This window comes from Callorhinchus milii, unplaced genomic scaffold, assembly GCF_018977255.1.
Source record: "Callorhinchus milii isolate IMCB2004 unplaced genomic scaffold, IMCB_Cmil_1.0 Scaffold5, whole genome shotgun sequence".
NCBI lineage: Eukaryota > Metazoa > Chordata > Chondrichthyes > Chimaeriformes > Callorhinchidae > Callorhinchus > Callorhinchus milii.
Genome location: NW_024704746.1, coordinates 8945635 through 8971229, shown reverse-complemented (window position 1 = coordinate 8971229; position 25595 = coordinate 8945635). Strand labels below are relative to the sequence as shown.

The 25595-nt window shown below is 43.0% G+C and overlaps 1 protein-coding gene across 1 annotated transcript in view; it reads right to left on the bottom strand.

Moving 5' to 3' along the window:
* LOC103179984 (cytosolic phospholipase A2) overlaps window positions 1–25595 on the bottom strand; it is a 51852-nt gene that overhangs the window by 10844 nt on the left and 15413 nt on the right. The window contains exons 3-9 of the mRNA XM_007895559.2: window positions 14708–14789; window positions 12582–12730; window positions 10942–11058; window positions 5725–5762; window positions 5164–5308; window positions 3417–3553; window positions 2951–3173 (exon numbers count right to left, since the gene is read on the bottom strand). Of these exons, the coding sequence (XP_007893750.2) occupies window positions 2951–3173; window positions 3417–3553; window positions 5164–5308; window positions 5725–5762; window positions 10942–11058; window positions 12582–12730; window positions 14708–14789 (891 nt within the window). The remainder of the gene's footprint in view (window positions 1–2950; window positions 3174–3416; window positions 3554–5163; window positions 5309–5724; window positions 5763–10941; window positions 11059–12581; window positions 12731–14707; window positions 14790–25595) is intronic.

The window sequence follows — 25595 nt, the reverse complement described above, 5'->3', positions numbered from 1 at the left end:
AATAGGGAGAGCCTTTTAGACAGCAGAGGGCATCTTTCATACACGCTTGCAACAAGCCAAAGTAAAACCATCATAGCCATGCAATGGCTTCAGTTTGGATATTGGATTTAAGTCCCAATAACAACAACAACAAATTACATTTGTATAGCGCCTTTCAAGTCGGGAGGATGTCCCAAGGCAATATACTTAACAGTCCCAACAATATATGGGGAGCGTTTCCATCTGGGTCCACGTTTATTCTATTTACATAGCACTTGAGAGTGTCCAGAATTATCAAGTTTTTCAATTCAGGCTTAACTTTAAAGTGGGTTTTGTTTAGTCATTGAAAGAAACTTACAGAATCCCAGCTTTGAAATTAAGGCTGTATTACGAAAATTTCCCCCAGGTCATATCCTGGTCGCTAAGAAAATAGAATAAATCTAGACCTGGGTGGAATTCCTCCTCAATAATAGCTTAAATGCAATCTTAAAGTGTAAGAGGCCATTTGACCCATCAAACCTCAGCTGGTGCTAACACACTGAAGCTCACTACTCAGTTTCACCCACAAAATACACAGTCACACTTTACAATGTATATCATGTGAAGTGCTTTGAGATGTCTCAGCGACATGATAAAGCACTATATCAAATGCAAGGATTATTATTATTATTTCAATCACAATTCCTGCTTTCCTCCCCACACTGTATCCTTTTATATTCTACCTTTCTAGATTCTATGATTAAAAAAACTGATCAAGTTTGTTATAGAAGATTGCATTCAAGCTATATTGTTGGTACTTAGTACCAACAGACCCAAGACTCAGCAAGTAGACCCAAGACTCAGCATTGACTGAAGATTGGATGAGGAGCTTTTCTAGTTTGTATGAGTCAGTGCCACAAAAGAGAAAAGAGGCATAAAATTCTGAAAGATATTCCAATGAAAATATTGGGAATTTTGTAGCTGTTAACATTTGGTTGTGACTATAAAAGAGCAAGATAAACACATGCCAATACCATGACTTGTTTTATTGCATTGCACTCTAAACAACTTATCCTGTGAAACAGGATGTTGTCCTTAAACCGTATACTTTTGGAATAAATATTTGAATGCAACGAAAACTAAAGCATGCTGGAAAAACACCCCAGCGACCATTACAGCACACCTACTACATTGAGATTAGAGACAGTGCGGGGGGGAGTGGGGGAGGGGGAGTGGGGAGGGGGCTGAAGTGGGAGTAAGGAAACTTTAGACCACATTGGGATGCAGCTCCACCAGACGTCGAAATGTTGATGGTGTTTTGGGGTTTGGGATTGAAATTGAGGGATTGCTGACCAGGTCAGCGGGAGAAGCTCCCTTCTCTTTTCCTACAAAATGCGGTGTAGAAAGAAACCCAGTCTCCAGTGACTGGTCTGCCCCTCCAAGACCTGGTAAGAAGCCAGGATGGTTAATTTTAATTGCATAACATTTCAAGCATTTATTCTGTTGCTGGTGGAAAGTTTCACTGTTTGTGTTTGTCCCTTTGTTCACTAGGAGTCTGGGGAGCGCCTTTTCCACTTTATTCAACCGAGCGCTCGGAGTTTAGACTATGTGAGTTCAAATCCCGACATGTGTCTTGAACCACAACCTTCTGACTCAGAGGTGAGAGTGCTACCAATTGAGCCAGGCTGACACACCAAGCAGGTATGAAAGAGAATGCATCAGCATAGGGTTTCTGTTTACTCTGGGACTGGCTAGATGGACCGCAATGGTCGTTTCCGTTCCTGTGAAGAGCTAGTACCATATCATTGCACTGTATGGGTAGGAATTCTAGTCTGTAGATGACCTATGGCTATAACAATGATTCCAAAGCCCAATCCAATATGTCCATAATGGATGGCAGATGCACAAGTGAATCATCATTTAGAGCCTCAGGGAACACAGTGCAGCAATCTCCTGTCTAGACAGGTTTCGCTCCGCAATGAATTTGTTTACAGACCCATTTCTGAATTGCTCGCGCAGGTAGAGAATAAAGCATTGTGTTACGCGAGAATGAGTACAATGAGACATATTTCAAGCACTGCAAACTGAGGGGATTTCAGGAGAACAAATCAATTGTTGTATGATGCTTGACTAGATAAACTAAACACAGTTTTCAGATAAGCCAAGGTGAGAAGGTAGAAGTGGGCACAGATCCAAGCCTGGGAGGAAAAAGATTAGGACAAGATACCAAGAAACCTTTCCTTACATAAGGAGGGATCAATAGTTGAAAAATGTAACCATGAAGTTGAGACCAAGTAAATTGACTGATTGTGAGAAATTGCCATGCGCAACTGGCTGCTGTGTTTCAGCCGCAACAATCCATTTTACAGTATATCCTGAGAAGTGTTTTGAGACGTCTCAAATGACGTGATAAGGTGCTATATCAAATGCAAGAATTATTATTATATTATTATTATCTATGAAACTGCTGGATGCTGTAATCGGAAGATGGCAGAGCTGATATCTGGAAGGACGTTCATTGTTAGTGTCTGACACATTCTTAAGAGCATCCAAAGCAACATCCTGAAAGTTCCATGGTTATCCTGCACCCAACACATTGGGACATGAGACGTTGGCTGGCAAGTTTAATAGGATCCACAAGAGAAGAATCTCAACCCTCAAATATTCTGAAAGGATAATATTTGGCTGTTTGTGGCATACTGTTATGATGAAGAGAGTGTGTCCTCTCTAGAGAGCAACATCTTCTTAAGGCGATTTTCTACATCTAAGACACCTAGATAAAATTTAGCATTTGCACTGTTTGTGGGTCACTGCAAACTGGCTGCTGCTTTCCTACAAATACAGTCAGCTTGCTTCACAGTAAATCCTGCAATCGCTTTGAGATGTCCTCCCGACCTGAAAGAAGCTACAGCAAACGCAATGTTTGTTTATTATTATCACATCCATCAAATGAGCCGAACGACCACTTTCCCTCAAGATATTGTTGACTCACGTTGTGAACCAGTGTTTCGCCAATGAGCATTCCAAAGACATCAGTGAAGGTGACAGGCTGCCCCAAGTGTTTCTTTTTCCACAATTCTTCGACGTAGCTTTTGATCTTCTGTGGCGTCAGCAGGAACATGGGACTGTGACTAACACTTTCCATCAGCTCCTCATTAATCTCTCCGGGGCTCTTGTTTGGGAAGTCAGGGTGAGAGTACAAGGTGGACATGTACCTAGTTAGCAAAAGGAATCTTTACTGTTATAACAATAATAATCATCATCCTCGCACTTGGTATAGCATCTATTATGGCTGCAAAGATCACCTTAATCAGCAGAGATTGTGTGTCAAACCTGGGTCCTTCCATTGTGCAGTAAATTACCATTGTGTGATTATCTAATGTGGTTTGCCAATTCTGATACGTACAGTATTGAAAGAATGTTAGAAGATTATGGAAAAACAATATCGACTGACTTACCAAGTGGAGCCAGACAGTCCAGCAATATATGTGGCACAGTCAAAAACTCCAGACTCTTCCAAGGCCTTTATAACACCAGAAAACCCAACCATTGCTCGAAAGCCACCTCCAGAACCCAAAATAGCTATTGTTGGTACCTGAAAGACAACCGGGAAACTGTTCAATGTTATGCGATTCCCTGTGTGTCATATGTGTGTCATATGACCACAATGAGCCCATAATTGATTTCCACGTTTTGCACCCAAAATACACAATCAATTCACTTTTCAGTATATTCTATCAAGCGCTTTGAGATGTCTCAACGATGTGATAAGGCTCTATATCAAATGCAAGGATTATTATTATCTTGTGAAAAATATATATGTAGCGGTAGCACAGACTCGATGAGCTGAATGCCCTCTTTTGTGCTGAAAATTTTGGCCACATTTTACAGTTAGGTGGGTCAGCCTACTTATGTTGGGGCTGAATTCCCGAATGTCCGATTAATTGAGCTAGGATACACACATATACAAAGAGACTATTCTTATCTGCAGGGCGCAGAAGTGCTGAGAAAAATACTTAAGTGGGTTAGTTTGAAAGTACGTCAAGGTTCTGAGCACAGGCTGCCTGTCTCTGCCAAAAGATATTGGCACGTACACTCGGAATAATTCCTTCATTGTTAATGCTCCCTCCGCTCAATGAACCTGCTTGATGGTCCCACCCAACCGGGTAAGCTTTCAGCAACTGCCTGTGTTCTCTGAAACTCCATCTCGGAGTCCCTCCACTCTCCCAACTCTAAAGCCTGTCTTAAGACCTTTCTTTTTGATGTGCTCTTGGCCGTCTCTTCAACCTCCCACCTTCCTAGGCTCCCACCCACCCTCTCAGCTCTGGCTCTCAGCCGGATCTGTGAAGCACTTCAAGACGTCCTCCCGATGTAAAAGGCACTGTATCTACGTAAATTGTTGCTCAAGATGATTTTTCTTGCTTGAAGTTTGGAGACTGATGGCAAATTACTTTGGAATTCATCAGATCCCAAACTCCAGGCTGGGAAAGTCAATGATGGGACGAGACCAGCGGTGGGACCAGACTCCCATTCCACCTGTGTGTCAGCTACAGGGGGAGACGCAAGATGGCGGCGAAGTCGGTAGTATCGACCCGTTTACACCTTAGGACTGTGGGAGTCGAAGCACATTGTGAACTAGGCTTACACTGGGAGCTCGGATGGGCAAGTGTCTGGACGTAAACATCTGATTATGAAAATAAAACATCCTCCCATTGTCAAACACATAGTTTGCCTGACTGCTCACTATTTCCTGGTGACACTTCACAAAGGACAGAATCATAGCAACAAAGAAAACAATTTGATCCATTGAGCCTATGCTCATACCACCTCCTTGACTAGAGTTATACAGCCTAATTTGAAGTCCTCACCATCTCCGCACATCTTTAATTGCTTTCTCTCTAAATATTTATCCAACCCCCTCTTAAATGTGGTTATAATCATAGCTTCAACAGTCACTTGTGGCAAAGCATTTTTTTTATTATCCGAGAGCGTGAAAAAAATCTAACCTTCCCTTAACTCTTCCAGTGACCATCCTTTGCTCTAGGTAACTCAGAGCATTGCCCTAGTAACACGGATCAATGCTGAGGTGATAAAGAGCATTGCCCTTGTAATAACACAGACTATTGCCCTGGTAATAACACAGACCATTGTTCAAGAAACCCAACCCAGTGCTCATTGTTGGGGAACCCTGGATCTGACATTTACCTCACGAACTGAATGTGGTGCTGCAGCAGAATTGTTTGGGCCGAGGAGCTTTTTAATTCCTTCCAAGACCTCTTCTCTCCTCTTCTGCCTGAAGGTCTTCTCCTCATCGCACAGTGCCATGCTGAACCTCAGGTCTGATGAAGAACTGAAGGAAAAGACAGGGAGAGATTGCAGTAGCATTTATGTTCACCTTCTGGAGAGACGTCACAATGGTGTAAAGTACCATAGAAACATATTCCTTAAAGATAATTATCTGGCATTGGATCATAATATGTAGACACACCAATGCTGGGCTAGGGGAGCGCTGCATTATCGGAGGTGCTGTCCTTCAGTTGAGACTTTAAACCAAGGTCCCGCATGCCTGTTCAGGTTGATGTTAAAGATCCCTTGTCGCTACTTGAAAAGAGAAGGGAGTTTCTCCCGGTGTCTTGATCAACAATCCTCCAGATAAAACTGGTCATGACCGTTTGTTGGATCTAGCTGTATGAATACAAAGTCACTACACTTTACAATAATTATTTACGCTGGCGTCACAGGCAGCGGAGTTAACTGGATACATACCAGACTTCCAAGTGCATGTCCAGAAACACAGTCGTCACCTGGAAAAAGTTGAGAAAGGGATGAACAATGGGTACGCATAAAGTCAGCACTTTCACAGTGATGTCCCATCTCTGAGAAGCAGCAGCATGAGTCCCCATGCTCCACATCATCTACTTATGATGCTCTGGATCCAAAGTCCCTGGTCAGAGCTTAAGCTTATAGTCTAGGCTGAATCTCCAGCGCAGTACTGTGAGATGAGGAGGGGGAAGCACTGCATTCTTGGGAGTCATCAACTTGTTCAGGTGGACTTTATACATTCCATAGCACTGTTCAAAAACAGACTAGAGATCCTCTCAGTGTTCTAACCACACACACACAGATTTAAAAAAATAGCCTTCACTCAACTAGCTTGGGTCTTCTGCATATTCCTCGTTCCCTGCATTGCACGATTAGCAACTGTACTTTTAGACACTATGCCTCAAACCTCTGAAAATCGCTGACTCAATCCCTCCATCTTGCCCCCTCTTTGGCCATCTTCAAATCACACCTGAAGTCTTTCCTCTTCGACCATGCCTTCAGTCACCTCCCCTCTCTTTTTGGCTGACCATCAAGCTACGTCGCTGGTAAGCACTTTGAGATGCTACCCACATGAAAGCCACTATGTAAATGCAAGCTGTTATAATAATAATAATAATAATAATAATAATAATAGTAATAATAATAATCCTTGCATTTGATATAGCACTTTTCACGTCTTCTAGACATCCCAAAGCGCTTCACAGAATATACTGCAAAGTGAATTAACTGTATATTTGTGGGCGTGGCAGCCAATTGCGCACAGCAATGTCCCACAAACAGTCATGGACTGAAAATGCCCAACTTATTATTGTTTTGTTTTTTGGAGGGATTATTATTAGGCGTTGTTGTGGTCATTCAGTCCATAGGTGTTTAGGAGATTTGAAGTGTAAAAAATATGTGCCATATGTGCCTACAAAATACACAGTTACTGCATTATATTTGACAAGCATTTCCTTTGAAGCACTTTAATATAATTTTGACATGAGGGGCTATTAAAATGTAGGTTCCTTTTTATAAAGCGCCTCCTACAAAGTGTCAAAATAAACTATCCTGGGAAAGTTTAACTCATCTTGAAAGGTTGGAGTGATCATGAATGTTGTCACCTTTAAATAATAACCTAGGAAATATTCAGGTCGTTAAAAGATTTCTATCTAGCAGGTTTTTGTGAGTATTCCAATAATTCTATCACTAACGATGAAGAAACAGCACTGCAAAATCTAACTTCAGAATAGTAGTAATAAGCTTTGCATCTGATATAGCAAATTATCGCAATGTTGAAACATCTCAAAGGGATTCACAGGATTTATTGTAATATTTTACTATATATTTTGTGGGTGAACTTGGCAGGCAATTTGCATGCAGCAATATCCTACGAACAGCTGTGACGTAAATGACCAATTTTATTTGGGAGAGAGTTGGGAGAAACTCCCTTCTCTTTTAGACTAGCACCATAGGATCTTTAACGTGCACCTGAACAGGCAGACGGGACCCTGGTTTAACATCACCTCTGACAATGCTGCACATCCCCAGCCCTGCATTGAGGTGTCAACATGTCATGAACCAATGACAGATAATTACCTTCAAGGAGAAGGAATGATGGGTTTCCAGGATTTTTTGTTGGCATTCTTATCAATGACGATAATCAGGGGCTGGGGTAGGAGAAGGCTATGGAGTTGGTGGGGGGGGAGGTCATTCTGTTTGAAAAGTGAACCAGTGATAGGTGCCTTACACAGAGCCAGGACCTGGAAGAGTACTTAGCGTACAGACTGCATTGTACTGCAATGCAAGGTCACAGCGAGCGCCTTCGTGAATGTTTAACTAGTCCTGACACGAATTATCAAGAAACATGTGGTCTTTGGATAACAAAGCAGGAAGTAATCAACGAGTGGTTACGGACCGGGACCCCGAAGAGAAATGAGTGATTGCGGGGCCTGGAAGACTGACACGCTGCTCAGATGTTCCTGGAGATCAGCCACTTTCAAAGCCTTATTGACTCACAATGTAACATCTGAGACTCTGTCTCCACTGCTGTCCTTGTGAAAGGCCAATCTTAAGTCAAAAGAACATAACGTGTTAAACAGTCACACCGCCCACCTGCAGCCCTTGTCCAAAGATTTGCTCAACACATTCCTTCCGTTATCAATAACTAGTGGCGAACAGCCAAGAAGCTTGTTCTCAAGGCTGGAGATTTTATTCTCCCAGCTTCGATTTCCTCACTCAGTTTCACTGCACTTTCCTCACTTACAGATAAGTGCACCAGCATTGAAGTGCTATCATGAGCAATACACATTCGTGCCACTATAATCTTATCAAACAGGAATGTAAAAGCATTACATGAGAACATAAGAACATAAGAATTGCTACATGAAAGAAAACCAAGGTCCATCCAATTTGCCTTCCACCATCCTGGCAATTGCACGCTCATGTCCCTATAATAATAATAATAAAAATCCTTCGATTTTGAATATAGCGCTTTTCACGTCGGGAGGACGTCCCAAAGCGCTTCACAGAAGACACTGTAAAGTGAATTGACTGTATATTGTCCCACAAACAGTCGTAGATTGAAAATGACCAATTTATTACTGTTTTTGGTTTTGGAGGGATTATTATCCATCCAAAATCCTATATACTATATCCCAACATATTATTTCCTAAAATAAATCTATCTAATTTGCTTTTGAAAGAATCTTTACAACTGTAATTAAACCAGGACTTTTGTCCATTTCAATCAGACCACATCTGCCTAATAACCCTGTGAGACAAAGCCCTGGCGTGATCCTAGCTGGACACACAACGGGAATCTTACCGGTGCTCTTCTACTTGAACCTAGTACATCCACTAGGGTCATGGAGTCAAATAATATTAATAATAATAATAATCCTTGGATTTGATATAGCACTTTTCACATCTTCTAGATGTCTCAAAGCGCTTCACAGAATATACTGTAAAGTGAATTGACTGTATATTTGTGGGCAAAACGCGGCAGCCAATTGCGCACAGCAGTGTCCCATAAACAGTCGTAGATTGAAGTGACCAACTTATTATTATTTATTTTCCTTTAGGGATTATTATCAGGCATGTGGAGTAAGGAAACTTGCCCAAGGTTTCACCCTGCCGGGAGTCAAACCCAGGTCCCTCACTTGCAAGGCGAGTGCTCTAACCACTGAGCTACAGGACTCCACCGTCAAAACCATAACAAGTATGGGGCGCCTAGCTGAACAAACAGCTGGAAAACGTACCAGACAGCAATTTCAATGACAAGCTATGTGGTTTTAGCTGGTTAGACTCCAGCAGTACTCCAACGCACACTTTGGGGTCCCCAAGCTTTGACTTCCGACAACCTGCACCTAATAATTTCCGGAATTAGGTAAGCAGGATGTGTCCCTCCAGGAAGTGAGTGTGCATACCATTCCAACATTATATCTCTGGGATTTCCATGTGTCGGTGGAATGCATGGAAATCTTTTTGGTTTGGATACTCTTAAGCATAGTGATGGGTTTCCACATGTGTCAGACAGCTGGTGGACCAAAACAAAACCTAGCTGGTTAAACTACAGCAGTACCACAATGCAAACTGTTGGGTCCCCAAGCTTTGACTCTTTCCAAACCATACCTAAGCTCTTAGGTAATCAGTGAATTCTGGGCAGAGTGTGCGTACTCCATTGCCGGACAAACGGAAACAATACATATGTTGTCTTCATTTGGAGGCTCTTAAGCATAGTGATGAATTTCCGTGTGGGTGGAGATTGGCATAAAATTTATTATTATGATTATTATTGTGAAAAAAAACGTGTGGTGAAGAAAATAAGGACATTTAATTTTTTTTATTTGTAGCTTAAATGAATAAAGACAGGACCAGGGGAATGGTTTGGAGTAATCAAGGTTAATTGCCCTTGGCAGCAGATTCTCAGAGGTGATAAGTAGAATAGCAGTCTTCTTGTTTCAGCCATGAAACAGATTCACAACTCTCAGAATCTAGGCTCAATAACAAGCCAGTCAAATCCTAAGAGAAGTTTAGCACAAACAAGTTCAGGAATGTTGATGGGAGTGGAATGCAGCATAAGCCCAAACAGTTGGTGAACGTTACAGTTTTGTGGTTGTTTTTAAAATTATCTTTTCACTCATGCCCGTTGACTACCCCCCACTCCCACCACATCCCCCCTGGGGCTGCTCAGCGGGTATCAGCAGGTTAATAATCCCCTAAAAAAACACACAAAATTTGATCACTCACTCCTCGACTGTTTGTGGGACACTGCTGTGCGCAATTGGCTCCTGCGTTTCACCCACAAAATACCTAGTCACTCCACTTTACAATATATCCTGTGAAGTACATTGAAAAGGCTCAATGATGTGTTAAGGCGCTATATCAAATGCAAGGATTATTATTATTATTTATCTGAGAGCATGCCAATGCTGTCACTTTTTCCCTTAGGTTTCCTGAGCACTCCGAGTAAAGAGCGCTATGTAAATGCAATTTGTCGTAGTTTGTCTCTCTCCAATGAGGCTCCAATGTTTGGGCGAATGGCAGGAGAATGCATGCAACAATCCCTGTCCCCTTTCCAAAATCTCCCCCCCCGCCTCCTTCCACCATCTCTCGAATCACGCCACATCTCTAATCAGATCCTGGCTCAAAACTTATCTGCAGCTGGACTATCTCACCAGGACATGGGGAGGGGAGGAATGGAAACCACAGAGGAGGCCTCACGAGAGGAAAGAACCTCTCACAAAGACAGCTGCCTGACTCAACGTTGTGCTGTATATGTATTTGTTATGCAAGCCTTTCAAAGCTGCTACAAGTTTATAACAAGCTTAGATCCAGATTGAAGCCTGGGGTAGATTCGAGCCAGACACTGATTCGACTGTCTGTTATATAGGCAGCAACAAAAAGTCACAATTATAGATGTTACATCAAGGCCAGTATAGTGTTGTGAAGGTGGGTGAGGGTATTTATTATATGCTGAAATGGTCCATTGTACATCTGTTCTCACCAGTTTGTAAGGCAACTAACAAGCTACTAGAAATGGTGAGTCCCTTCGGTCTCAGGTCCTCACTTGATATATACCCATGGCAGCACTGGGGGATTAGGGGAAGGAACAGAAAGAAGGGGAACTGGGTCTATTGATGGTAACTCTACAGATCAAGGATTGTATTAAACTCTTACTTCATTGAAGAGAAACGTCACTTCCTTGTGTTCTCCTGCTTTGATGCTCTGCGCAATATTGAAGGATGTTGTCCCCAAGGTTTCATCCATCACGTAGTTTGCATCCAAGAGGGTAATCTACAAAAGGAACACAAATCCATCCTTTCAAGCCAATCAATCAACCTCATCCAAGAGTTGTACTCTCCAACCTTTCACATCACACAGAATCTAACCATGCCTGAACTGTCGGTTGATCACAATTAGTTTTTTAAGTCAAAATAAAAAACTTCCTGACTCAAATAGGGATCTGACACTGAATTCTAACAGTTTGCCCAAATGTCCGTTCTTCATGAGGAAGAAAAGAAGACGACAGATTATTGAACCAAGACTACATCTCAACATTGATATGAGAGCATTGTGTGAGATGCTTTGAGAAATTTTAGCATATTCATGCTCTATAAAGTGTCAGCCTGGCTCAAATAGTAACAGTTCAGCCTCAGAATCAGAAGGCTGTGGGTTCAAATCCTACATCGGATCTTTTGGAACTCATAGTTTAGGCTGACTCTCCAGTGCAGTGCTGGGTGAGTCTGACGTGTTAGCCTGTGAATGATATGTTCAACTGAGGTCCCATTTGCTAGTTCAGGTGGATGTTAAATATCCTGTCGCAGTATTCGAAAACGGAGGTTTTCACAGTCTCCTGGCTAACAATCCTGCACATTAAAAATTGGTCATTCATTTTTGACCTTTTGTGGCATGTTTCCATCTTCAATGGAAAAGAAGTTATATATTTGACCATATGTTTTGTTCCAGTTTGGGCCAAGGCTCGAAGTACAGTGGGCCTGAAATTCCACTTTGTTTTAACCTGGAAGACAATTTTGCCTTAAGTTCACACAGACGATTGCGTAAAATTCTTAAATCCAGTCTTCCGTTGAAAAAACTGTCCTTTTCAAAGAACTGCGGAAAACTGGCTTCTGAGTGAAAAACAAATTCAGGAATTTTCCACAATTAAAATTTAATTTAGAAGAGAAAATAGCCCTTTGTTAAGGAGCTTGTAGCAATTTGCATATTCAAATCAGTTGCATAACCACTAAGGCAAAAGTCTCATCATTGTGTCTACGTCCAGAAGACGACTTTACCTTCATTAGCAACAACTTGCATTTATATATTTTATGCATTTATATAGTGCCCTTCACGCAGGCTAGCGTCCCAGAATGCTTGACTGTGGCAGAGCACGATGCTGAGCCAGGGGGAGTGGGAGGTGACCGTAGGTAAGGTTGAATAGGAAGGTCTTCAGGTGCAACTTGAAGATGGGGAAGGAAGGGGCAAGGCTGAGAGATATATCCCCAATAAGCAGGTCTCCTTAGAGTTGAACTGGCTCCAAGGTGACATGCTTGGCAACGAAATGTTGGAATCGAGCCAGCACTACAAGGCAATCTCGGTAGTCCGGTTCCTGAGCCAGGCAGGTCCGCAGTATTCCAGGGCTGATGACAGCACAGCTAGGCTGGCTCATTGCCAGGACCTGGAAGGGCAGATAATCTATGTCTGGAATTTCCATGTGTAAGTGGGATGCATAGAATTCTCAGTTTGGTTTGGATACTCTTAAGGATGGTGATGGGTTGCCACATGTGTCAGACACCCAGCTGATCAGAAACAAACTTTACCTCCATAATGTTTCTCTCGTTTGGGTCCAGAATGAACTCGAACGTCTCGTTCCATTCTGGGTTCACAATATTGTTGAGGTACTTTGTCCGTTTCCGTCCCTCTGGTGATGTGGCAATGAATATCTCCACATAAGGGTCGGGAGTGTCAACTAGGCACCAAAAAATAAGCCAGACTCTGTTAGGAAAGGTCCCATCTCTAGAACAGTAAACTCCACCAGTTCCCATTCCCTTGGCTCCACCGTTAGTGTTAACACGTTGATAATCGAAAACATAATAGCACTGTTAAATTCAAAATGATTTAATTTAGTGAATGTTTTACTTTAAATTGAGGAATCTTGACATTGGTGAACAGAACATTTGCCCATTTATGCTCCTTTCCAGCACTTCCAGGTCAGGCACAGCAAGGCAAAAGGCAGAGTAAAGCTCACCTTACTCTGTCCCAGCAACTTAATTATAATAACATTTGCATTTGGTATATCGCCTTTCATATCGGGAGGACGACCACTGACATATAAATGTCTCAAAGCACATCAAAGTGAGCTTGGCAGACTAATTGTGCGCAGTAATGTCCCACAAATAGTTTTGAAATGAATAACCAATTTTATTTGGTGGATTGTTGGCCTGGACACCAGGAGAAATGCTTTTCTCTTTTCAAATAGTGCCATGGCAGACAGGATCTTGATTTAACATCTCCTGTGAAAGACGGCACCTCCGACAATGCAACACCGCCCTAGTGATGCACTGGGGTGGCAACTCAGACTGTGTGAGTCAAATCCCCAATGCAAGGCTTCAACACACAAGCCTTTGATTCAGAGGCGAAGGTGCTACCAACTGAGTCAGGCTGGTCCTCGATCCTATCTGCTAAAAATGTGACTCAACATACCAGTGTGATGCATTCACTTTGATGCATTCTTAGATATTAGCCTGGCTCACTGTGTAGCTCTCTCAACTCTGCGTCAGAAGGTTGGTGGTTCAAGCTTTGAGTTCACAGTCGAGGCTGACACAGCAAGGCTAGATAAAGGGCAATACACCAAAAATTGTAGTTGAGCGCTGTGTTATTGTCAATTTTGATGTTAAACTGAGATCTCATCTACCATTCATGGGCATTAAAAGCCCCGTGGGACTACTCAAAACAAGAACGAGTTTCTTCTGGAGTCCTGGCCAACATCCCCCAGAAAAAAATGGTTATTTGCTTAATGTTGTGGGATGCGTTTGTGGCATTTGGGCACAAATACAGAGTCAGTAATTACGCTTTGAGATGTTTCAACATTATAAGCGCTATGCCAAATTCTGGTCATTTTAGGGAAGTATTATTGAGGCATTGCTTGCAACTGTTACATTGCTTAATGTTGCCTTTCATACGTCAGTGGTCAACGGAAGCACCTCGTTACAACATTTTTAGCAACTCCCACATAAAGCTAAGCCATATTCAAAATTGTTATCACACAGCTTGTGCGCGGTCGTCTCTGGACTTGAACCCGGTTTCCTCCATTTACATCTATTGATCTTGAAAAGAAAGAATCATTGAAAATGAGAATCTGAGACAGATTCTCACAGAATGAGAGATGAACATAAACAACACACATGTGCACAAACACACTGAAGAGACAGTCTGAAACACACACACATACACAGGAAAGATGGATATCAGAGAGCCAACAAGAGAGCGAGAGACTCACACAGACACACACGTGCAGAAGAGAGTCAGAGAACCAGCAAGAGAGAGAGACACACGCATACACAAACACAGATATAAGAGTGAGATAGAGATACATAAGCATTGAAGAGACAGCAATGTCCCACAAACAGTCGTGGATTGAGTGACCAAATTATTTATTTATTTGTGAAGGGATTATTTATCCCAGAAAAGCAATCTGCCAATCGATTTACAACCGGGTTCCTACTTACTGCTAGGTAAATAGTGGTGTGTGGAGTAAGGAAACTTGACTAAAGTTTTGCCTTGCCCGGAAATTGAACCCAGGTCCTCTCGCTAGACGATAGACAGATACGGCCATGTGGTCATTATAAAAGTAGTGCGGAAATATTGACTTTCAGTAAGCAAAGAATATCAGACATGATACCATTTGATCAGATCTGAAATCAACTCAGCAATGTACTGTACTTACGCATATCTCCGAACGTCCCCTTTGTTACATTTTCAGCTCGTAGAATGGTGACTTTCAGTCTGTGAGATACTTGGTGCTCTACCTGGGAAACAATGAGAAAGTAGTGTTTAAAATCCAGGGTTACGAGAAGACAGGAGACTCTGTGTAGCCAGTGAAAAACTGTGGCAATTCGTGCTCTGACCGTATTCCACAAAATTACTGACCTTTTCACTTTTCAGACTTTGTATAAAACCCTGTGTTTATAGCTCAGAGGCTTCAACCTTCATAGTAACTATAGAAATTTACAGCAAAGAAGAAGGCCATTCGGCACAATGTGTCTGTACTGGTTCTTTTAAAGAGCAATCCTTTATAATCCCTCCCCCTCTTGATCTATTCCCCCCCCACCCCCCCCAACCTGTTAGCTCCTTGGCATCCTGTCCCAGAAGTGTCCTCTGCCAGTAACTCCTGAGCCATTGTAAAATGGTATCACATATGAATTCCTCACATTTCATACATAGTCGAGAACATCTCAAACTCTTAACAAAGTTTCTTTAAAGTGTAATGACTTTGGATTTTTTTAGGTGAACACGACATCCGATTTGAATGTCTGTAGGTGGATGTTAAAGACCCTGTAACACTATTCAAAAAGACAAGGGAGTTCTCCCAGTGTCAGCCTGCTTCAGTCAGTAATGCTCTCATCTCTTGACTCAGAAGGTTGGAGGTTCAAATCCCATGTCAAGACTTGAATTCACATAGTCCAAGATGACACTCGAATGCAGCGCTGGGGGGGATGTTGCATTGTTGGAGCTGCTGTCTTTCGGATGATGTTCCGTCTGCCTGTTAAATATCCCTGTGCCGCTATTCAAAAAGAGAAGGGAATTTCTCCCGGTGTCCTGGCCAACTAAATCCCCCAAATGAAATTGATCACCCACTCCACAGCTGTTTGTGGGACATCATTGTGCACGTTTGCTGCCACATTTGCTTACAAATACACAGTTACTCCATTTCACAGTAAATCCTTCCGATGTGATAAGACTCTTTACCAAATGTAAGGATAGTGATGATTATTATTATAAAGTAGTCAAATATTTGCTTTATGGCAGATTTGTGGGACATCGCTGTATATAAATTAGCTGCCTACAAATACACAGTCACTACAACTCACAGTAAATCCAGTGAAGTGCTTTGATTTTCTCTCCCCGACAAGAAGGGCGCAATATCAAATGCTTTATTATTTTCATTGCTTCAAAGCAACTTGGAGCAAATATTGGACATTTGTCCTGGAACGCTGCAGTAGAAAGACTAAAAGAACAGAAAAATATTTTGTCTCATCCAACTTGCTGGCTGGTCCTTATGACCCAGCTAAGGAGATACTGTCAAATCCAGGAGCAGGCAAAGTAGATTTAATAAATTGAGATACAGGCAGCTGCCACACAAGGTCATTTCAAGACTTTTTATGATGAATTGGGATTGGGGGAACATTGATCACAAGACCTGGAGGTGGTGGATCAGTAAGAAAGCAACAAGAAGTGATGGCACAGATACAGCGAATTTCACGTGGGATAGTGTTTTGAAGCGCTGAACAATGGTGTTGTTTAACCCCAAACTGGGAAGAGAAGGGATTTAACTGTAGGCATAGTCGAAGAGGAAAGTCTTCAGGTGAGATCTGAAGGCAAGGAAAGATGGGATTTGTTATTTCAAAATATATGTTACATAAGACATCCTGCAAAGCCAAACTAGATATTTCAACCCCCAAACACCCAAACATCGCTCCACGCTTTAGGTATGAAAAGCACCAGGTATCATTGTTGTTCACCTCTATAGAAGCTTGCACTCTGTTACTGTGGTTGACTGTGTGGTTGTCTACCTTCATGTGGTGTGCACATGATAAGATTCAAAGCAGCACCACTTTCAAAGCCTTTGGTCCTTTTGGTGTGTTTTTTTCCTTCTGTGTGATGGTAAAGCAGTTATTAAATTAAACTGATTGCTCTATGTTCTGTCCTGAGTTGTCGATTTGGCTCATTTGGCAGCACTCTTGCTTCCAGCTCAGAAGTTTGTGCTTGTCACACTCGCACTCCCACCCTCAATAAGACCAGGGGCAGGGATGTTTCCCACTCAGGTAGGGTGGTCCTAGCTGGACATGCAGAAGACAATATGTGTGCTGTTTTAGCTGGTTAAATTCAAACAGTAACCCAACAAACACTCCAGGAATCCCAAGCCTCAGTTCTTGATGACCTGCTCCTAATATCCCTGGGATTTGGTGAGCAGGGTGCATCCCTCCAGGGAGAGTGTATGAACTCCATTCCATTTGTAGGTGAATGAGTCAGTCAACTTGTGCACATCAACTTTCCACAAAGAGCCAGGGCGTGAATGATCAATTTATTATAATAATAATAATAATCCTTACATTTGATATAGATTCTTTCACGTCAGGAAGGCATCTTAAGGTGCTTCACAGGACATATTGTAAAGTGCAGCGACTATATTTTGTGCGGGGGAAACTCCTTTCTCTTTTGGAATCGTGCCATGGGATATTTAACTACCACCTGAACAGGAAGAGCCTGAATAGTTTATGTTGATTCTGTCATCCATTCATATTATTTTCCTCATTCTGCTTCCCCTCCCAACAATTGGAAATGGAAATTTCCACATTTGTTTCTCAGTTTCACTATAATTCTACAGACTTACAGCAAACCTTGTAATGAAGCACATGCCATAGAAGCACTGACTTGCCGTACTAGAAAATCATCCACCCGCTGGAAGCTGCTGTCCCTTCAATACAATTCAATTCAATGCAAGTCAGATCCACATTGCTATGATGTTGACGTCAAATTAATGTTTAGTAAAATACCTCGTGATGACACGAGAGTAACCTTTGAGGATGTATATTTATAGCTGCAAGCACCACCCAAAGCTGCAGAGAATAAACACCAACCTTTAACAATTTAATAACTTGCGTCAAGAAGCAGATTTCTCATGCTTGTAACATATACATCAATATACACAAGAATTTAATCTATTTAAAACTACACAGGCCCTTTATAGAATTTGGTGCTATGATATGTAACAAGTGCTTCACACACTCCTTGTGCTGTTACTTAAATTGAAACTAATACTGCTGTATCATGCCATGCGAAGATCTCACAGATACAAGGGCCCACCTATTCCCTTTTCGTCATGTTCATTCTATTCTCATATCTGCCCGTTCAGGTGTACATCAAAAACCCCATGGCATTATTCGAAAAGAGAAGGGACTTTCTCTCACGTGGTGTCCTGTCCAACAATCCCCCAAATAAAATTGGTCACTCACTTCATAGCTTTTTCTGAGACATTGTTGTTTGCAAAACTGGCTGCCGTGCTTGCCCCCAAAATTCACAGTCATTTCACTTTACAGTATATCCTGTGAAGCACTTGAGATGTCTCGATGACGTGATAAAGCATTACATCAAATGTAAGGATTATTATTTCTTCACAAGCATATTATGGGCTCAAGCCCCTTCTCACAACCTATGCAGACGCATCAGTGCCATGTTTGGAGAGTGCTGCATTGTTGGAAGGTGCCATCCTTTGGATGAGAGGTTAAACCGAGATTACATATGTCTGATCAAGTGGACTCCAAGGATCCCTTGGTGTTATTTGAAAATAGAAGGGAATTACCCCCGGTATCCTGGCCAACAATCCCCCAAATAAAATTTTGGTCATTCACTTCATGGCTGTCAAACTGATTATTGATTATCAATATACACTTTATAGCAATTATCTATGAATAGCCTATCTATTATGGCCTTGAGACATTTTGACATCACATGCAAGGACTTACTATATTATCATTATTATTGTTCAACAACAACAACAAAATTACATTTGTACAGCAACTTTCATGTTGGGAGGACAGTCAGTGTTCTGGACCCGAGCTGGGGGTTCGGGATTGGAGAGAGTGGAGGCAGGGGGGGAAGCAGGGTGATCAAAAGCACGGTCGAAGACGAGGCTCTTGAGATGGGTCTTGAAGGAGTCAAGGCAGGGAGTGAGTCGGAGCGACTGCGGGATGGAGTTCCAGAGGATAGGGGCAGAGTGGCAGAAAGCCCGCCCGCCAATGGTGGGGCGGGTGAGGTGGGGAATGTGAAGCAGGCCAGAGCCCGCTGAGCGGAGGGAGCGGGCAGGATAGAGGGGCTTAGGAAGCTGCAGAGGTAGGGGGGAGCAAGGCCATGGAGGGCTTTGAAGGTGAGGACCAAGATCTTGAACTGGATCCTCTGTGTGATGGGAAGCCTGTAGAATTGGGCAAAGATGGGGCGATAGGCTCACGAAGCCTGGCCCGGCAGAGGGCCTGGGCTGCAGTGTGCTGGATTATCTGCAGCCTATGGAGGGAGGAGTTGGGGAGGTCAACAAGCAAGGAGTTTGCATAGTCAAGCCTTGATGTTATGAATGCATGTATGAAGGTTTCGGCTGCGGTGTTAGACAGTGGCGGAGCTGGGCGATGTTGCTGAGGTGGGGGAAGGCAGAGCGGGTCATGGCACGGATGTGGGGTAGAAAGGATAGCTGAGAGTCAAACAAGACACGTTCCGGATTGGCTTAGTGAGGTGGAGTGTGCAACCATGGATGGTGATGCTGTCAGCGCCTGAGGTGTGGGGGCACTGATGGGAGTCAATCAGGAGGGCCTCAGGCTTGTTGATGTTCAACTGAAGAAAGTTATCTCTCATCCAGTACTTGATGTCTGACAACCTGGATTGCAAGAGAGGCATGAAATTTCCCAAGGTTTGTAGAAAACTCTTGGCTCTGTACCAGTTGCCCTAAGATGCACTGACGAGATTTGCGTTGACAAGGGAGTGTACAGGTTGATAAAGTGCAGTGACTGCACATTTTCTGGATGAACATATTCATTTAAAGACAAAAAGAAAGCCACGTTTACTTGCATACCAATTCATATTAAATATACGATCTGCGACCTAGATTCTTATCACTTATATCTCTTATATACATGTCTATACTAATGAATCATTTGTAGCAGTAGAAATTACTGTGGTAAGACGTCCAACTGAATTCTTTCGTGTCCTGCGTGGGAGATTAGCATGCCACTCAGATCAATTGGAACCACTTTTAGTCAGTCGGGTTTGATGATTGACTGCATTAGGGCTACAATTTGTATTTTTAGGTTTCCAGAATAGCGGATTGTGGTTTTTGATGTCCCCTCCCACGCATGATTCATAGAAAGCTTGGGCACGTCATCCAGCTGGATCTGAGGGCCTGACCATTAAGACTACATACAACAAGGCAAGACCAAAACACAGTGGCTTTCGTTCCTCAATCATACAACTTTATAGCACAACCCTGATGTGGAGGCCCTTTTGAAAAGCGATTGCATTAGGGTTACATTTAAGAAGCTTCCAAAGTCTCTCTGAAGAAAAAAGCTCTCTGTTTACCCAGCCCACGCTGTATCGTTTTCTATTTCAAATATTTATCCAATTCCCTTTTCAAAGTATATTCTGTTAAGCGCTTTGAGGCGTCGCGAAGACGTGATAAGGCGCTATATCAATAATAATAATAATAATAATAATCCTTGCATTTGATATAGCGCTTTTCACGTCGGGAGGACGTCCCAAAGCGCTTCACAGAACACACTGTAAAGTGAATTGACTGTATATTTGTGGGCGAACGCGGCAGCCAATTGCGCACAGCAATGTCCCACAAACAGTCGTAGATTGAAAATGACCAATTTTTTTTTATTATTGATTTTTGGTTTTTTTGGAGTTTTTTTTAATAGTAATAATAATAATCCTTACATCTGATAAAGCGCCTTTCACGTCGGGAGGATTTCTCAAACCACTTATCGGTATAGACTGTGAAGCTTAGAGAGTGAATTTTGTGGGCGAACACGACAGTCAATTTGAACACACCAAACAGCCATGAAGGGAATGACCAAATTTTCTCTGGGGGCTTGTTGTCCAGGACACCGGAAGAAACTTCCTTCTCTTTACGAATCGTGTCATGTGGCTAAACAAGCACAAATTGTGAAGGAAGGCACCTCTGATAATGCAAGGCATTGCAGCACTAAACTGGAGTGTCAGCTTAGACTATATGGGCTCAAGTCCTGTCCTGGAACTTGAACCCACAAACTTCTGACTCAAGAGGTGAGAGTGTTACTGACTGAGTTAGGTTGACACATCCTGTCAATGCTTTGAGACGTCCTCCCGACGTGAAAGATACTATATCGAGTGTTTTGCGAAAAATAAAACAGAATCCACTTATTTTTCTTTCTTGCCCTTTTGCTTTTTGCTCTTCATCGCTGTCTTCGATGTCCCATCCACTGTTTCGCTGTATCAAATGCAAGGATTACTATTATATTATTTATTATGCATTCTGCTTCAACTATGTTTGGTGGGGCATTCCATGTCTGAACAACAGTATGTATACTGTATATATATTTATATCTAAATCCTCCTAATTTCTCCTTTTGTGGTTTTACTAATGATCTTAACGAATGCACTCTAGTACCTGACTCACTGACCAGTGTAAATAGTTTCTCCATATTTCACTTATCGGAACCCCCCAGTCAGGTTGGCTCTCAATTAGTACCATTCCAGGGAAAACAGCCTCACTTTCTTTGAAGTCTCTTTTCATAACTAAAGCCAGAGACAGTCAGGGATTTGGATTCAAGCAGGGGGTTAGCATCAGCAGGGGTGGAGGGCAGGGAAGGTAGTGGTAGGAAGGTGGCTGAAGGAGCGGTCGAAGAGGAGGGTCTTGAGAAGTGCCTTGAACAAGGCAAGGGAGGGAGGTGAAGGGACTTTGGGATTGAGTTCCAAAAGGTGGCGACATAGAGGCTGAAGGTCTGACCGACGATGATGGGGAGGGAACATGGAGCAGGCCAGAGTCTGCTGAGCAGAGGGAGAGGACAGATCGATATGGCGTTAACAGGTCACAGACATAGGAAGGAGTAAGGCTGTGGAGGGCTTTGAAAGTGAACATGAGAATTTTTAGCTCTATCCTCTGGGGGGATGGGGAGCCAATGGAGCCGGGCGAGGTTGGGGGTGATAGCGTTATGGAGCCTGGGGCTGGGAGAGGACGTGAGCTGCAGAGTTCTGGGTGATTTGCAATTTGTAACATCTAAGAACATTAGATTTTCTTTAGCACAGCTAAAAATACAACGAGCCTATCACAAAGAAGGACATTTGAAAGGTGTGTGTGTGTGCGCGCGTGTGGCGGGTGGTAGCAGTGGTAAGGGAGGACAGTTGTCTTTGGGTTTACAGGCAGTTTGTCAATAGTTAGTCCGCATTTTTAAAAATATTTTGTTACCGTGGCAACGACCACAAAGAGAGGCCACTTACTTCCTGCTTCTATTATAGTAGGAAGTGTAAATGACACTGCATGTTGTTCTCCAGTGTATCCCTTGTGCTTAAAGGCACCGGCGCGCCCAAGGGTTTGGAAACCGGATTAATTTCAGGCACTGGTTGAATTAACATGAATGGCCCGGGTTTGTTGCACAAAGCATTCTATCCAGGTGCTCTGCAGGGTGGGTTTAGCTGGTTAGACTCCAGCACTACCCCAACGACCACTCTGGGGTCCCCAAGCCTTGGCTCTTGCCGACCTGCGCCTAATACTTTCCGGAATTAGATAAACAGGAGGCATCCCTCCAGTGAGATAGTACGCATTCCATTCCAACAATCTATCTCTGGGATTTCCATGTGTAGATGGGCTGCACGGAATTCTAAGTTTGGTTTGGATGCTCTTAAACCATGGAGATGGGTTTCTGCATGTGTCAGACACCCGGCTGGCCAAAAAAATGAGAAGAGCAGCACAGTTACATTACTAGGTTAAAATGCTATAAAGTGGGTAAATAATGATAATAAACCTTATATTTGATACTGCGCCTTTCACGTCAGGAAGCATGATGTTTCAAAGCGCTTCACACAGGATTTCACTGTAAAATGTAGTGACCGAGTATTCTGGAGGCAAGCGTAAGAGTCAATTTGCACACAGCAATGTCATGAAATGAATGACCCAATGTATCTTGAAGAGTCTTAGCCAGGACACTGGGAGAAACTCACTTCACTTTTTGAATAGTGCCATGAAATGTTCAACATCCATAATCAGACAGACAGGAACCTCGGTTTAATGTCTCATCCAAAGGAGTGCACCTTTGACAGCACAACACTGCACCAGTGTCAGCCTAGACTGAATTCAAAGTCCTGACATAAGGCTTCAACCCACAACCCTCTGACTCAGAGATGAGACTGCTACCAACTGAGCCAGGCTGAAACTTGGCCACAGAGGGTCATATATAACTAGCTTCTTCTGAGGGCCACTAACTTTTTCTGGGCCCTATAGTAAAGGCCTCAGAGGCAAATGGAGCCACAGATCTCCCCAAAGACTGTACGTGAGGAGGAAGTGGGCAACAAGTGACCAAAGGACCTCTTCACCAACTCAACATCAACAAATTATGGGTTTTGACAAGGATATGGGGTTTAAAGGACAGCTGAATATCGAACAAGACACCAAGGTTCCTACTGGCTCGGTGAGGTCTAGAGTGCAACACTGAACAGTGATGCTATCAAAGCTTGAAGTGAGGAGGCACTGACGGGAGTTAATCAAGAGGTCCTCAGTCTTGTTGATACTCAACTGGAGAAAGTGGCTCTCATCCAGCACTTGACATCTGACAGACAATCTGTCAGGACAGCAGTGGTTCTGGAGTTGAGGGTGGAAGCAGAGATATAGAGCTGGGTGTCATCAGCATACATGTGTAAGTTAACCACATGCCTGCGGATGATATCATCACGTGGGAGCAGGTAAGTATTAAAGAGGAGAGTAGAAAGGACAGAGCTCTGAGGAATGTCACATGTGAAGATGCGAGGGCTGGAGGAGAAGCCGTTGGTGGATGTAAAGTGGAGACGATGTGCAAGAGTGAAACCAGGCAAGGACAGAACCGTGAACGTGGAGCTGAGAGGAGAGGCAATGGCAAAGAAAGAGTGGTTGACAGTGTCGAAGGCGGCAGAGAGATCAAGAAAGGATGAAGAGACAGAGAGAGCGCTGGATACAGTAATTTTGACTAAGGCCGTCTCTGTACTATGGGAAACTACACATAAAACTACACATAATTCAGCATGAATGACACAGGAAATGGAAATATTTCAACCCTGTCCTCAAATGTTCCTTGTGGTATATAAAACACTGAATGGCCTGAACAGCGCCACTTGGGACTTGCTTTACTTTCTCTGATCCTGTCCTATCTTATTTACAACTCTGAATGTTATCGAGATCAAGTACCAGATCATTTGAGCGTTGTGCTAGTTTTACTATGATTGTATCTTGCAAGATCTAGTTTGGGGTTCTTAATTTCATAGTTAACTAAGCGCTTTATCTGACAGTCTAAGCTGGAATCATTCACAATCTTTCAGCAAAGCCTGAGACATAGCCAATGCTCAAAGTTTCACACAAGCAGTGCTACAAACATTGATGAACAGACAGACCACAGAGACCTTTCAAGCCTCTTGCAACTCTTAAGCATTGCAGTGGGACTCCGGGTCAGCTTTAAGCTTAAAATTTTCACCATATCTTAATTTAATCTACAGGTGAAGAATTTGATACCAACAGTACAGTAGCACCCTCCAGGACCCCCACCAAAAAAAAAGGTTTGGAAAATGATGCTCAGAGTCTCCACTATCCCTCCCTCGCTCCCTCTCTTGCTGACTTCCCTTAGCATTCCGGGGTCCAAGGAGAGCTGTCCACACAGTTAGATGTTCAGTGACCCGTACCCTTAAGTTATTGCAGCAGGAAGCAGCTTCTTTGGGGTCTCTTTATAACTGGTGCAGGAAGTTGTCACTCTCTCCAGTGGGCACTTGTTCATCTCGAAAGCCACCTCACATCACAGGACGTTAAGGAATTTCTCAATTCCAAACCAACAGCTTTAGTTTCTTTGACTAATCAATTCTAGTTCCTCCTGTGCTGAAAGCTGAAACTCACGCTGGGATACGAGTGTCTGTTAATACAAGCATGTGGAGCCCTGTAGCGTATTGGTTATAGCACTCACTTCGCAAGCGAGAGGGCCTGGGTTCAATTCCCGGGTGGGGAAAAAACTTAGGCAAGTTTCCTTACTCCACACACCTCTGTTTACCTCACAGTAAGTTGGGACCAGTTGGCAGATCGCTTTCCAGGGGTAATTATCCCTCAAAAAAAATGTGGTCACTCAATCCACGACTATCTGTAGGACACTGCTGTGTGCAATTGGCTGCTTCGTTTAGCCCAGGAAACATAGTCAATTCACTTACAGTATATTCTGCGAAATGCTTTTGAGACATCCCAATGACATGATAAGGAACTATATCAAATGCAAGGATATTTTTATTATTATATTATAAAATATTTATTATCTTAGCATGGGTGTCTGTTGATAAACTCTCCTCAACCTTCTTCCACCTCCACCTCCACCCACCCTATTATCAGTCCGGAATGTGTGTTTTGTTTTGTTTGTCTCGTTTAAAACCTGGAGTGTTTTTAAGGCATATTAAGAGATGTTATAAATACATTTCCTCCCTCCGTGCTACGTTTTTAGACCTGCGTGCAATGGCGTAAAGGCCCCCTGAATGACGTGTGAAGGGAAGCGTTGTGAAAGGAAGAGATCATGAATACAGAAGGGTTCCAAGAGCTACAATATCGCTCCAGGGTAACATTCCTGAGCCTGCAAAAGCTCTGCTTCTTTGTCAACAGATAACTTGCCAAAAAGACAGCCAGTAAGCAGTGCAGGGGAGCTCCACGAGGTTCTGGAGATTTCGGCCTGCCTGGTTATGCTATTGCCTTTTTAACTACAGGGTCCCGAGACTGAGCCAATCTGACACCAGTTTAGATCTCCTGGCTGTGCTGTGTTATTAGATCCCAGGTGGGTATAGGGGTAGGCTTGCTACCAATTGGCTCAGTGACCTGG